This window comes from Corvus brachyrhynchos, unplaced genomic scaffold (assembly GCF_000691975.1).
Source record: "Corvus brachyrhynchos isolate BGI_N302 unplaced genomic scaffold, ASM69197v1 scaffold444, whole genome shotgun sequence".
In the NCBI taxonomy this organism is placed as follows: Eukaryota; Metazoa; Chordata; class Aves; order Passeriformes; family Corvidae; genus Corvus; species Corvus brachyrhynchos.
In genome coordinates, this window is record NW_008237886.1 from 376,824 (window position 1) to 391,693 (window position 14,870).

General features: G+C 37.9%; 1 protein-coding gene across 6 annotated transcripts in view; it reads left to right on the forward strand.

Moving 5' to 3' along the window:
- The window catches only part of INPP4B (inositol polyphosphate-4-phosphatase type II B), a 276,861-nt gene that overhangs the window by 66,547 nt on the left and 195,444 nt on the right, over nt 1-14,870 (forward strand). For 4 of the 6 annotated variants that reach the window (XM_017732655.1, XM_017732656.1, XM_017732657.1 and 1 more), the window contains exons 3-5: nt 1,379-1,463; nt 10,469-10,693; nt 12,349-12,393. In XM_017732655.1, coding sequence (XP_017588144.1) covers nt 1,379-1,463; nt 10,469-10,693; nt 12,349-12,393 — 355 coding nt within the window. Of the gene's footprint in view, nt 1-1,378; nt 1,464-10,463; nt 10,694-12,348; nt 12,394-14,870 lie in introns of all 6 variants that reach the window. The other 2 variants (XM_008632432.2, XM_017732659.1) reach the window with 2 other exon arrangements.

The following is a 14,870-nucleotide window of genomic DNA, read 5'->3' on the forward strand; positions in this document are numbered from 1 at the left end:
CATTACCTTTGGGTGTTGATTTGTGTTTAACGACTGGGTTTGGAATATTAATTTAGTAGTGGTAAAAGGTTAGAGAGAATAAATATAGACTTTTCAAGGAAATCCTTTTTAGACTTTGTGAAATGTTATGTGTTCTGTTACTATTCAGTCTTTCAGTTTTATTGTATTGAATTTTCACAGTTTTGCTCATGAAAGACAGTGTATTACTAGATATGTAAAAGGTCCTTTTGTGAGAAAAGCAGGATCAAGACATCCATTTGAAAATGAACATGAAACCCTTGGCAAAAAGTTTGAGCCTGGTTCTGGCAGGCCAAATAACATCACATAGATGCAGAGAAAGGGGTAGACAAGAAAACTTGTGCATATTAGGCAGGTGTTATAAATATGAACAGTTTTATGAAGTCATTCATTAAGTGGCAGATATGTGAAATTAAAGTTCAGGCTTTTGATAAAATTGCTGCACAATATGAAAAATATTTCATTTTTAGGATCACTTGGAATAAAGTACCACCTGAGGAAGGAGTGTTAAAACAAGAATTTGCATTAATCCCTGCAGAATCTCACTTAAGTGGAGAATGAGCTCTGTGAAATTCATGTTGTGAACCTGGAATGAAGGGAGTGTATGGGTGCTTGGTCTAAGGGTTATTTGTTACCAGATGTTAGGGATAAAAAAATGGATAATAAGAGTTTTAAGGGAAAAAAGATTAATCCTGAGAGAGTGATTGATAGCGTCACTCTTCTGAAATATGAGTCACGCTTACTAAACTAGAAGAGTTCGCACCTTGTCTGCAAAGCACTCACAAAAAATGCCAGTGGTAATTTGCATCCTATTGCATTCAGCAATAGGTCCATATCACTTAATGCCATTTGAATTGCATAGCCAGAGACCATATTCAAAGTTTCAAGTGCTGATAAAGAAATCCCTTTTAAATAAGAATTGAAGAGAAATACCTTCTGTAAAATTACATGTTATTTTGTTCACTTGAAAATATCCTACTCTTTGAATAGAATCTGACATATGATTTGGCCTTGTTAGAAAATATGAGGAAATATGAAAGTTTAAATGAGCTGGGCTTGCCTGACTTGCTTAGGAATGAGGTGTCATCTAAACTTTCAAATACTTGAAGTATGAAAACCCCTCCAAAGTTACTTTTTAAAGTTTCCTGTGGGGTCTTTTCTTACAGTTTATTCCTTTTGTAACTTACTGACCTGAAGTAGGATGGCACAGATCAGTAATTAAAGAATGCCTGTATCCATCTGCCCAGTGACCCCTCTATGCTTCTTTGTATCTCCATGTTGCTTCAGCTGTGAAGAGCCAAACAGAAGGAGTTCCCAGTCAGGTTCCAAACTCTAATGTTTTGCCATCTTTGTTTCACAGAGTTCTGATGCCTCTGAAGTGGTAATCCTGGAGCGCTGCTGGGTTGTGGAATTCAGGAGTAAAACAGGTGTTTCAATAGTTCTCAGTAAGTAAGACATACCTCAGTGTGTTCAGTGTGGATCTTTTATTTCTGCCAACAAAAATGAAAATAAAAAACCCAGTCATCCCTTCATTGGAACTTTGCTAGAAATTTAACTAAAATATATCCTGCTGTCTGTGCAATGCATACATTTAAATACTGGTGGTCTCTGAATTCATGTGTAAAGAGAATATCCTGAAATCAAGTGTAAGTCATGTCATCGTCTTCCTCTGACAATACATAGAAGTTTGAGGTTCTGTATTGTCAGGCGTTTTGTACAATATGTGGTTTCTGTTGATGCATAGTCAATGCATCTTATTCTTCAATAACTAATCATTGCTAAACTTCCTATTAAATGACAGGTTTCCTGTTTTTCTTACCTCCTAGAAATTCTTCATTCATAAAATTGTTAAAAACAGCAGAAAAAATAGCTATCTCATATAAATCAGAATCCTTGGTTTAGGGGAAAGATTTTATTTGGAGAAAGTGCTGATAGTTTTTTCTGCAGGGGTCCCTTAACTAGCCATTGTGTTAGAAATTTTTTTATGACATGGGTTCTTTATGATACCATTGCAGAGTTTTGAAGTCCTTAGAACAGTTTGCCATTTTCTGTTAGCTGTGATGGTCTAAGAGCAGAGATAAAGAAGTTAGGCTGCATTTGTGGGCTTGATGGATACATTTACATCCAGTAGAAGTTCCTATCGTCTTTCTTTATGCAGCAAAATCTCCAGCCCACTTCTAATAAAATGTTGCATTAATTATGCTGACTTTTGTCCTCACCTGCTGAAGTGATTCGTAGTGGTTGGTCATGTTTGAGAAGGCAGTGACTTAAATTACATTCATTGTGGATTTTATCCTTATCTGAATAGTATTCTGGGGAATAGCTCAAATCCTTCATCTTTTGTAGGGAACATAATCATATGTTTTGTGCCTGGTGTTGAGGCATGGCACCAAAAAGTATTTCTTTCTGGCTTTGGAAGTATTGCTTTCCCTGACTATAAGAGCTGAATGTTTCCCATTGACTCTCAAATTGAGACTTTTCTAATTGTGCCCTCAATGAGTCCATACCGACTTTATGAGTATAAATACAGTCAAGTCAGTTCCCTTCTGGCACTTCTTTTACAGTGCTTGAACACAATACTGCTGAACTGAACCCAGAACACAGCTGTAATTGCTGACAGGACTCAATTAGCTTTGAAGCCTGCAAACAGGACAATTTCTGTGGCAGCGAGACTGGCAGGTTTTTAAGCCCAAAAGCTGGGGACATAGACAACAATGAATACTGAGTAAGCACTTCAGGCTGCCTGTGGAGAAAAAAGAGCCTGTGAATATGTGTGGAGGAAGAAATAAGCTTGTATAATCAGGAACTGAGAGACAGACATTCTAAAACCAAGCTTTTGAAGGTTGGTTGTGTGTCAGTAGGAACCAGGGGTAAGGGTGGCATTCTGGACATCCTCTAAAAACATATTAAAGGGGAAAAGAGGAAACAGTGTAGAAAACTCCAGGTAAACAGAGCCAGCAAATGATGATGAATACTTGGGGCATTACCAAACAGAAGACAGAGGAAGATACAGACAGGTAGAGGAGAAATGTATTTCAGAGTTGGCAATTTTCCTGTGCTGGAGAGCAAGGATGGCAACCTGGCTGATGATTTGTTGGATGGAAAAAGAAAGCCAGACTACTATGAGGTATTAGAACAACACTGAAGACAAATGAAGATGACATACAGTGTACTGAATGAGGATAAAATACTAAAAGAAGTGAAATAATATTCCATGTACTGTAGGATGGTATAAAATTCAGAAGAAAATATGGGAGAGAAAAGCAAAACTCAGGAACTAGGAAGAGAGGCTTTTATCAATAGGGGCTTTGACCATGAAAAGCTAGTTGAGTTGTCACAAGATTAGATCCATTGGCTATTGGGAGCCAAGAAAAGCTATAGAATGTGTATCTGGGACTTTAAAGGATTCAGATAAAAGCAGGGTAGGAGGAGGACATACCTGCTCACAATGTCAAATTCCTTGTGGAACTGATGGAGGAGAGCTGTGCCACAGCACAGCAGAAGCTCCAGGAAAGGAGGCTGTGAGATTTAACTTATGGTGGTAAAAGGATATTTTCTTAATCTTGCAAGCTTCAATTTGGAATGACAAAGGAGGGTTGGGGAGAGCCTTTGTCTGATTGTCTCCATGTGTCTGTGACCAGTGGATTGAATCCTAGGAGTTGTAAGAGTGAGAAATGGAGAATGACTGGGATATTTAGGAAGAGAACAAAATGAAGGGCAGTGGAATAAGCATGGAGGGAAAAATAAGAACATGTTCATGCAATATCTAGTGATTCTGTGGGGCTGCTGATTAGCTCAGGGCACTGTGGACTCTGAAACCACAGGGCTGTACAGAAGAGGTCAGACAGAGCAAATAATCCTGTCAGGGCTTCAAGTGGAGTGCTCCTTAAGCAGCCTAACTCAGAAGGTTTCCAAGTGGACCAGGGAAGGAAAGAGAATGATTTGTTTGGTGAACTTCAACTCTGTGTGTGGCTGATGGCTTACGTGCCCTTCTAAAGGGAACTGGTCACCATTAGGAGGACAGGGTGGTCTTTGGGTCATTGTTGTGTTTCCCTGGAACAGGGCAGTAGGAGCTCTGTGATTGAATGTTCAAACTGCCCCCAGGAGCAGTCTGAAGTTGACCACTGTGTTGTACAGAGCCTCATGAATGTACAACTGCTTCCTTTCCTCCTTGTGATGGTGTGCAACATGGCATTGGGAATGTCCCCAAGAGACACAGGCACAGTGAAGTGAAACCAGATGTGAGAGACAGCATGCAGGGACTGCCTTCTCTTAATCTGTAAATCTCTTCTGTCTTTCAGGAAGAGAGATTGCTTAAAGACTGTATTGCATTACTGTGTGTGGTCCCTTAGTGAGAATTAGGGAGATAAAAGCTGTAGCATCCAGGTAGGGCTGGTGAGGAGGGTGGGAGGGAGCAAAGGAAGAAAACAGCTTTTCATACAAGCTCACAGTCATCTAAATCATATTGCAGCAAATCAGGAAAACAATTAAAAAAGGGGCCTGTATGTAGGAATACCCCTAAGACAGCAAGCGTTCCCTTCTGCCATTTGCAGTATGCAAGCCACGTAACTTGGAGACTTTTGTTTCAAGAGTAGTGGCTTGGAAAGGCAGGTCAGGATCACTTGCTATTTTAGAGATGGAGTAACTGATGCAAACGTAAAGGTTACTCTTGCAGATCTAGGCAGAGAAAAAAGACCTCCGAAGCCTGCCTTTTTTAAGGCAGGCTGATGGTCCAGCCAGAGATATGAACTGCTTCCATTCAGCAAAAGCAGGCCACTGTTTTGCAAAGGCCATCTTTGGAACTTTCAGTGAGTGCTGCAATGTATTTGTTCAGGGATCTTGAGATACCATTGTGATATTCAAATATTTGTGTGGTTTGCATTGCTTCCAGTATAGGTGTGGTATTTAATGAAAGGGTAGAAGCAGTGTGGCATGTGTGGAAGCTGACAGATATTAAAAGAAACAGAGTACTGTACTGCAGTATTCAACCTGTGGCATCATGCTATATTAATTTCAAATACTCAGACTCTTGGCGAGGTTCTGTAGGGACTTAAATGGAGCTTATAATAGTAACTTATATAAATCTATTCCAAGATTGCAAAATTAAAAAAAAAAAAATCACAGAAGATAAAAATTTTAATTAAATTCTTTATCTTTGATTGAAAATATAACTTCCAAAGAAAGATTAACATAGCATCATGAGTAACCATGGGATGATTTCATCACTACTAATTTGAACATGAAATGCATCAGCATATAGAATTCAGACAGCCTTTTGTGAATTAAAAGCCTCTGATGTCTGTATTAGAAATATCCTGCGGATATAATTTACGTATCAAAGCTTCCATTCTACTTCTGTTACAGCATATGGTGGTTAGCTGTGATGGTGCTTTATATTTTAGAGTGTCAGTGACTCACTGATATTCTTAACCATTTTCCTCTGCTGAGCTAGCAGCTGAGCTTAGAATTACTTTTTGCTGGTGTGTGTGAAAAGAGACAGACAACCTTTGACCTTTTTGAACTCTTATTTTGCATATTAACAGAAGGAAAAATAATGATTCTCTAAAAAAGTCAAGGCTGTCATTGTGGACGTTGACCATGGGCTTTGTACATTTTATTAATTTGAATCATCCCAGTAATTTCTTCTTTGTCCTGTTCAACATGATGTTGTGTTATAGCTCTCATGAAGGAAAACAAAGCAAACCAAAGAATATCAGCCTTCCTGTCACCTTTTACCTGCTTAGTAAAATAAACCAATAAAATCTTCTTAAAACTAAAGAAAGTTAATAACAAGTGAATAAGATGTAAAACCAAAGTGGAAATGTGTTTGTTTTATTTTATTTATGTTTTTACTTTGAAAGCCTTTCCATTAAACTGCTGTCTTTTGAAAAACAAGAGTCAGCTCCAATAGCTGCCTAAATTTTTTTGGTGAATTCACAGAAACCAAGGTTTCTGTGTAAAAGATTGTGATTAAAATTACTATAAAATACACTTTAAAAATTTAGAGAAGTGTCATTCAGACATTTTTAGCAAAGAAATTTGTTTTCATTTTTAAAACAACTGAACTATCAAAGTATTTAGGGGCAAAAGAGGCAATTGCTATTGTTAAATTGAAAATCTTGGGAAACGTAAGTTTTATTATGAAATAATGTAAAGAAGGAAAAGTTATCTGAGGATGAAGGAGCTAACACCAAAATACATTTCTGATTTTAGGCCATTGGGTTAGAGTAGCAAAGGCTTTCCAGTGCCACTGAGGATGCGTCAGCTTTCTTTGTGCTGTTCCGTTATTTGACAGCAGTCCTTTAGAGCAGGGGCATTGAGTTCTTTATTTGAGCTGCATAAGTCTAGTGGGACCATAGCTTTCTATGCTGACTTCTGTGGGAGAAAGTCCCATTGAGACCGTGCTTCAGCAAAAGAGTTGTTGGTGAACAGAGCCCTGAGCAGAAGAGGCTCTGTGCACAGACCCGTTTGCTTTCCATTATCTCCTTCCTCAGGTCTTGCCTTCAGTTGAGTCTCTGCTACTAAAATGAGGAGGAGCAGCAAGAGATCAGGATACAATGATATATAATTTTCCTTTCAATTTAGTACTCCCAAGTTCAATGTTTGTCCTGCAAAGAAAACCACTGTTTTTAACTTTTTGAAGGTCTCCCCCTGAGTTTATGAATTTGGATCCCCACTGGGGATTTCCAGCAGGAAGAAGAGGATTATTGTTCTGCTATTGCAGATTCACGAGTAGATAGAAAATTTTCTTAATATTGTATATTCTTAAATCTTGCATGTCATCCTATTCAAAAATGTTATAACAGTAAAGCTAGGAGTGCAAACTAGATAAGGAACTGTTGTTGTTGAGGTCAGTAGTAAATGTTTGCAAAAGGTAAGGGTTTTTTTTCCAAAATTACTCATGGTAACTCCTGTCAGCAGTAACAGGATAGCAAAGGGTGCTAGTGTACCTGTATTTTCTACAATAACTCCTTAAGAGCAAAGTATGAAGTGCTTTTGTCCACCTATGAAACACTACTGCATTTAGGTTTATTATTTATCTTTTTATGAATTAATATACCTATTATATATTAAAATATGAATATTTTAATAAAACATGGAGTAAAAATTGTTTATTTAATTATTTATATGACTCTTCTGACATATCTGCTATTCATTTGAGGCCTTCATTACATTTGTGGGTCTGTTGGTTTCATTTTGGGAAAGATTCATATCAAATTTTTTCCCCCTACTGATACTTGCAATTAAGTGTCTGAGTTTGTTAGGAATTACTGTATTTTAAATAATAGTCAGCAACAATTTGAGGGAGAAGTGCAAAGAGATTATGATCTTTATTACATAAACAAGCCTGTGTGCTCCTTTATTGCAACAGACTTTTTTACCAGTGTGCATTTTTCATGTTGTGTTTCCTCTGGTAAGATGACTTGGTACATAAACCCTTCAGTACCTAAAGGAGGATCTACAAGAGAGCTGGAGAGGGACTTTTTACAAGGCCCCAGAGTGATAGGACAAGGGGGAATGGGTCTAAACTAAAAATGAGCAGGTTTGGGTTAGATGTTAGGAAGCAATTCTTCACTGTGAGGATGGTGAGGGCCAGGGACAGGTTGCCCAGAGAAGTTGTAGAGGTCCCTGGCAGCGTTCAAGGCCAGGCTGGATGGGACTTTCGGCAACCTGGTCTAGCAGAAGGTGTTCCTGTCCAGGGGCAGGGGGATTGAACTAGACGTTCTTTAATGTCCCTTCCAACCCAAAACATGCTGTGATTACATGCATTGAAACAGAATGGGAAATAGGTAATTTATCTGCTGTTGGACCTGCAGAATAAAACTTTTTACAGTTGCAGTGATGAGTAGTTTTCAGGCATTTTCATATGCTTTTCAGAATTTAACTTAGATGTCAGAGTACTCCAAGGATCTAAATATAGCAGACTGTAGTGTTTTGAAGTGATAGTTTAGAATGAATTTCCACATCTCAAAACTGGCACCTGTTAGATCAGAATATAGTGAATTATGCCCACTCCTGCATTTCACTATCCATTTCTGGGTCCATGCATATTAATGGTGATTCAGTATGCCTTTTGAGCTTGCAGTCTGATTTTTACAGCTAAGAGGTAATATAAATAGCATTATTTCAATTGAAAAGCATTGATTTCCTCCCAAAGCAGATGTTTTTTATCTAGCTAGTTGATAGGATATTTCAAGGCAAGATCACTGTTCCTATTTCCATTTAAAGATAAAGAGAGAAAAGAAAAGAATACCTTGGTATATTTGTATTTTGGCTGTTAAGTGTTGACTTGTTTCTCTGACAGCCTTTCCTTCACTAAGGTATTTTGGATATCCAAACTGCTTTTATTAAAATTGCCTGTGCTTTAAAGGCCGAATGGTATAAGCAGAAGTTAATTTTGGGGTTTGTTTTATTTTTGTGTGTGTTTTTGGTGGCTTTTTGGTGGGGGAGGGGTTGATCTTTTTTTTTCCAGGTTTGGTTGGTTGGTTGGTTTTGTTTAGTTTTTTGCTTGTTTGTTTTTGTTCTTTTTTTATGTGTTGGTTTTTTTTTAGAGTGACTGCTAGTTAATTTTGATCTTGATGCTAGTTGATTACATGCCTTTTCTTTCCTTTCAATTTCCCACTAGTAGCTCCAAAATACTATGAAATAAAACAGATTCCTGACTCCTTGATGTCAATGACAGAACAGAGTAGAGCACTCTACTATTGCAGATCTTAGCAGAGCAACAGAAAAGTTATCAGCTCTTCTACCTACTGGTCTTTGTGAAGGTTACTACCCTCATGGCTCACATGCAGTACCAGATCACAGGAGAGCTTACAGCTAAATCTTCTCTGTCTCAACAGTTGTTTTTGACAAACAGTAGAGCTCAGCTTGGTCAGGTTTGGTGACTCCAGAACAGATCTTGTGTGTAAACAGGATCTAATGAACAGCAGTTCCCTAGGATTTTGAATATTCTTCTCTCAAGAACTGAATACCTGGTTTTGCTACCTGAGCCAGGGTTAGAGGCAAGCATTTGAACCCCTATTAGCTTTTTTAACTGCCCCTGAAGCCAAAGATGTGTTTCCACTTTGTTTCTTTCCAGTCTTTCCTCATGAAATCTATAGTCCAGCTGGTGTATGAAATGTTACCCAGCATTTTTAGCAGCATCTGCAGCTACACAGTTAGATTTCCTTAGATCCAGCCCAGACAAAAAAACTGGTCCCACCTCCGCAGGGATTTGTACACAGTTTTTAGAGGCTTCCAGACTTGAGGTTTTATCTTTTATCCCCTCCATAACCATAAAAGTAGAGGTAATTGTAACTGGCAGATGCTCAGTTTATGAAGTGCAAACAGGTTTAGAATAACATGTGTGCAAGTGCCCAAGGTTAGATAGTCAAGGTAGTAAAAGGAATTTAAGTTCACATTGTATGAAAAAGAACTTTTCAGTGTTGTTTGGATTTTCAAACTAAGTATGAAAACCTTTAAGTGTTCTGTTTCATCCAGTAATATGATAGATGACTGATTTAGGTCAGAATGATTTTGATGCCCAGTGAAATACTTCAATCCTTATTAATACAATAGCACAGGTGTTTTATAGAGTTTTATGTTTCTAAATTAGTTAGTAACTTGTTTTAAAGAAGCATTGATTTTTCTTTCTTTCCCAGTTTGCTCTTCTTGGTATGTGTTGCACTAAATGTCACATTGAATTTGTGACTCTGGGAAGCCATCTATACTGCAGAATTTTAAATGTCTAAGAGGTGTTTTTTCTCCCTGTTCTAATCTCAGTCAAATGACTGACCCTCACTACTTATGTGGATTCCTTGGGAGCTTCAGCTTTTTTCCCCCCTGTCTTCTTTTTTTGTTCTTAGAAAATTTGATCATTAAACAATTAGACTCCAGGCAGAGCAGCAAATGATATGTGGATAGTAATGAGGTCAGAAGCTCCCACATACAACCTGTTGAGTCTTCACAGAGGAGTTATGTCATGCTAAATTATCTGCATGTGTTCCTGATCTGTATTCTGGCAAGGATGAATGAGAGGCTGAGCATAATGGAGGTCTCTAATAGAAGAGATGATGGGCACATTCATTCTGGAGAATCCCACTCTCTGACAGAACCGTGTCTGCTGCTCCTGCTAAACCAAATTCTTTTTCAAGTTAGCAGCTCTGAGAGCTGCCTTCTAGGCTGCAGAATCTGTGCTGGAAATGGATTTCCCATTTTGGTTTGATTCTGCCACCTAATTTATCCATCTGTTAACTGATTTTGGAACTACTCTGTGGATATGCTTAGTACGGCACCGAGTCTGAAGGAGCTGGGGTTTGACTCCAGAGGTGGAGGGGGCTGCATGGTTCTTTGACCATGAACAAAAATGTGCATGTGGTGGTTTTCATTGTGTGTGACATCAATATTTCCATCATCCCCCTTTTGAAACACAGTTCCTAAGAGCTGTTTTTATGCTTTCTGAGTGCAGAGTTTCAGAGTGGAGAACCAGATCTTTACCTAGAAGCCGCATCAAAGCCAGACTGTGAATCTTGGGCTGTGGCACTGGGAGAGGCAAACTCAGAAGGTTTGCAGAATAAAATTCAGCATCTCCAGAGGCTGGTCATGGAAATCAAGGAGGAGAGATCATCAGATGAAGCACAACAGTTTCTCCCCACATCCCAGTTAGACAGTCTAGGAGAGCCCCAGTTCACAAGTAAGTGCATGTACTCATTTTATGGAGTGGTGGCCCAGTCTCCGTGGCAGTTCAGATCGTGTCACAAGCAGGGTACAAAATGATGTTCAACTTCTAGCTTGTCAGAGTGCAGTTTAGAGGAAATAAACTGATAAAAATTGTCTTTAAATGTTTTTCCCTGATGTATTTTGGTTTATGCACGTAACCTTCAGGGGAACAAATGTGTGATTACTGTGTTTCTGAGCTTTTCTCGCTAACCTGTTTTCTTCGTAAGACTTAAAGTACTTTTTTCCTCTTTTATGTCCTATATGAACATATGGACTAGTGTTTAAAATATAGTCTGGTAACTCTGATAAATGTGTAAAGCTTTAGTAATACTTAAACTAGTATCACAGATTTGTTCTTTGTGATCTAAAAGCACTCTGGGGATTTGAATGCAAGTAGCCATATGTTGCATTGTATTTGGTGCACTGGAGTCAGGAGACTGTATTTCAGTTGCCTGGTCACTTATTCAATTCTGTATCCAGCATATTCATGAAGGTGTTTCAGGCCAATATGCTAGTGGCAGAGTTCAACTCAGAAATTTGTTAAAGTTCCATTTAAAAAAAAAAAAGCCAACAAACTTTCATTTTTTTTTTCTTTTTGACCTTTCTAAGCTCTGCAGCTGTAATTTTTCTCACACAGATGTGAATGAATAGCTACAGTAATGAGAATACTGTGAATCTAGACTTAGCAGCATCAAGTTTTTATGGAGCAGGCACAGCTATAAGTTTGGGGTGATTTTTTTGTTTATGGGATTTTTAATTTGTTTTTTTAAACAAAAATCTTGTTCCAGTTCATATACTAACTCAATCCTTCCTATCTGACCAATTTCTTAAATACTGACCAATAATTAATAATGCTTACTGGAGACAATACAAAAATGTCAGCAAGAGAGAGTTTAATTTCTACAAGTTCTTTGAAACTGTGGTTGTGATCCAATTACTTTCTGCATCAGGTGAACCACCCAGTGTTATTTACCTATCCCTCCTTGCTTCCTACGTTTCTCCTGTTGCATCTCTGTGGTTCATGCCTTTATTTTAGCACAGGAAGATATTGCCCTTTGCAGTAAATTACACAGTAGAACATAATTCCACAATGGTTTAAACTGTTCTTGTTCCTGCTATGTGAGAAGAGGAATTAACGTACTTCTTTTACAACAAAAAGAATTTGGATTTGTTGCTTTACATTTCTTTTGTAGATCAATAACGTGTTTATATTCTACTACATTAACCTGATTTCCCTACTTTCACAAAACGTGGGGTTTGTTTTTAATGTGATGCCATACCTACTTTAAAATCAGTTGTTAGATTTAATATTTTTCCAACAGATACATAGTCAGTTGTTGTGACTGAAAATCTTACAAGTACACATCCATGAAAGCCTGGGGTTTTTTTTCCTAGTTTCTTTTCCCAGCAACAGAAAGTTTCTATTAAGAAGGAAGTCTTCTTTCAAAGTAGCCTTTTTTCAGGCAAATTATTTCATCCAAGTTTGCTTTGACTATGAGTTTCTAACATAAAATATTACTTCAGTGGCAATGGCAGTAGTTATAGGCATGTGAAAGTTTTACTGTGTATCAAAAAGCAAGACATGGAAATCAAATTATTTCTAATATATTTTTTTCTTAACCTTTTAAGGTATTCAGAGAATTGCAAATGAGCCAAAGCTGGAGTTCAGCCTTGGTAAGATCTAATTTTGAATTTCTGGAATTGCAATGGCCTGTCTGTGTGTGAGGAGTTTTTATATATGTATAGTGTTACACAGTGTAACATGTGACCTGTTTAAAAAAATTAAGCTATACATGGGAGAAGTGCCTGTGCATGTCTTTTGAAATGCTGATTTTAGTTTCTTGATTTTGAATGGCTAAAGGTTTATGGAATTCTCTAATGTTGTGCTGCTCTACCAGGCTGAAAATCTGCCCAACTGCTTTGTAAATGTGGTATGTGAAATACTACTTATTTGGAAAAAGACATTTGATTTGAAGTTTTTGAAACAATATAAAAGCACTGGTACTTTAAAACAAAATTCAGTCTAAATGCTATATTATTTGGTAGTGAAGAGGCAACATAAATGTTTACCTGACTTTGACATTTTATACTTAGTATAAGTAATTAGTATATGAGAACTATATATTACAGTATGTAACAGAATTTTTTGGGAGGTGTTGTATCAGGTCAAGCCTCCCCCTCCATTCAGAGGGTACTGAATGATTCAGATTGCTCAGTAAGTCAAGCAATCTAATTGAATAAGGGTGTATTCCTAATAGGTCAGGGAGCACAATATGTCAGCCCAAACTGTGCAAAGCAAGCTTGGCTACCTTGCATTGTTCTTTTCAGTGCAAAAAAAACCCCTTACTTTGAAATAGTAAGTGAAATAATTATGTGCTGTACAAGCACTAAACACAATAATTCCATATCCGAAATAAGAATGATAACTAAGTTTAGTTGATTAGTGGCTGGACTCTCTTCAGGGTCTTTTCCAACTGAAATGATCCTGTGATTATTCCCTGCTGATGTGTATGGTAAAATAACACAGTTGCAAATAGTGTAGCTTTTGAAATATTTGATACTATATGCTGTCTGCATTCTGAACTAAAACCTGTCAAATTTGTTATGATTTTTAATCCATATGACCTGCTAATATTTGTCTGATGTTGTATAGCTGTACGCTGAGAAACTTTTACTCAGTGTTATTCAATATCTTTTAGGTTTAGTCTGGTATAAAAACTCTCATAACATCTGTTGCAAAAAAGTGTATGTGAGGGAGAGGGAAATACAGATATCTGTAAGCAGAATATTATATAAATATTAATTAGACTCCACCGCTTGGAGAATTTAAATTGCCTACAGACAAACATCCTTCAGAAACCCCCAAACACAACAAACAGGATGGCATCGGTGATATGACTGCAGGGTCTATTTCTGCCCCTTGCATTTTGGGATCCTCTTTCTTGGCCTTGTCCTTGGAACTGGGTTATACTTTGCTTGTGTGCTGCTACAACTACACTTATAGCTGACACCTTAGAGCTGTACCCTTAGGGACATATGCACTTCTGTTTGATACAACTATTTTCAGAATACCTTAAATTTTATCTGGGTATTTTTATTGTTATGTCTTTTAAAATTTAGATAGTCATGGCATTACAAAAAAATTTGTTGAGCAGGTCTTGGGGTTTTTTTCTGTATGGACTATTACTGCAGAAATTGTTAAATGTTGGCATGGAACAAAGGCCTCATTCTCTGCTGGGGGGAATCACCATGGTATATTAATCATTAAGAGTGGATTTAACTTTTCTGTCCATTTCTATACACATTTTATAGGTGATGTGACTGTAGTATTTGGGCAGAGCCAGTAATTGCAGTGTTCCAGCAATAACAAACTCCCACAATGACTCTGGTGTAGTACAGGAGAGGGAGGAAGATGCTACAAGCGCTGACTGCAAATTAGTTGAGCAATGCTTCAGGAGAAGTTGCTTTCAGTGATAAATGTGTCCTAGCAGGCAGAAGAGTAAAAACAAAGTAAAGCCATTTTCAGACTTGTTTGGGCTCATGCTGAATGGATCTCTGTTCACTCAGTGTCAGTATTTGTGTTTTGCATTGGGCTGTTTCTGTCAGGCATTTACGTTCTGTGATTTGTTCTGCAGAATTATTGATTGACTCATTGCAGCTCTGTGAGGGATCTTATACACTGACTCCTGCTGCTGCTCAGGTAACAAATAGGAGTAGCAGCATAAACCTCTTGGTTTTGGCTGATACTCCTGCCTAGAGTCATAAGTCAGGGATATTTGGCAACACAGGCAACTGTATAAAGCTGATCTTGATCCTAAAATAATACTAAATATTTAAGCATAACACATTTGTATTAGGGGAATCCACCTTTAGTGACTGAACAGTCCATGAAATTCTTATCTTAACAGTTTCCTTCTTACTGGAACATCAACATTCCCATGCCAACACTTCCTAACTCCAGCAACCCCCGTCATCAGCTCTGTGCTGTTTGTTTGTACAAATGGGCAGCAGACACCTCCTGCTGATGAGTGACACAGGAACAGTTTAGCTGGGAAGGATGCATGTGCTGCTTGGCCCAACCAGTTAAAATTCCCCTTGCAAGGGCTGCCAGTGGAGATGCTCCTGTGCTGTTCACCTGGCAGGCCGAGGAC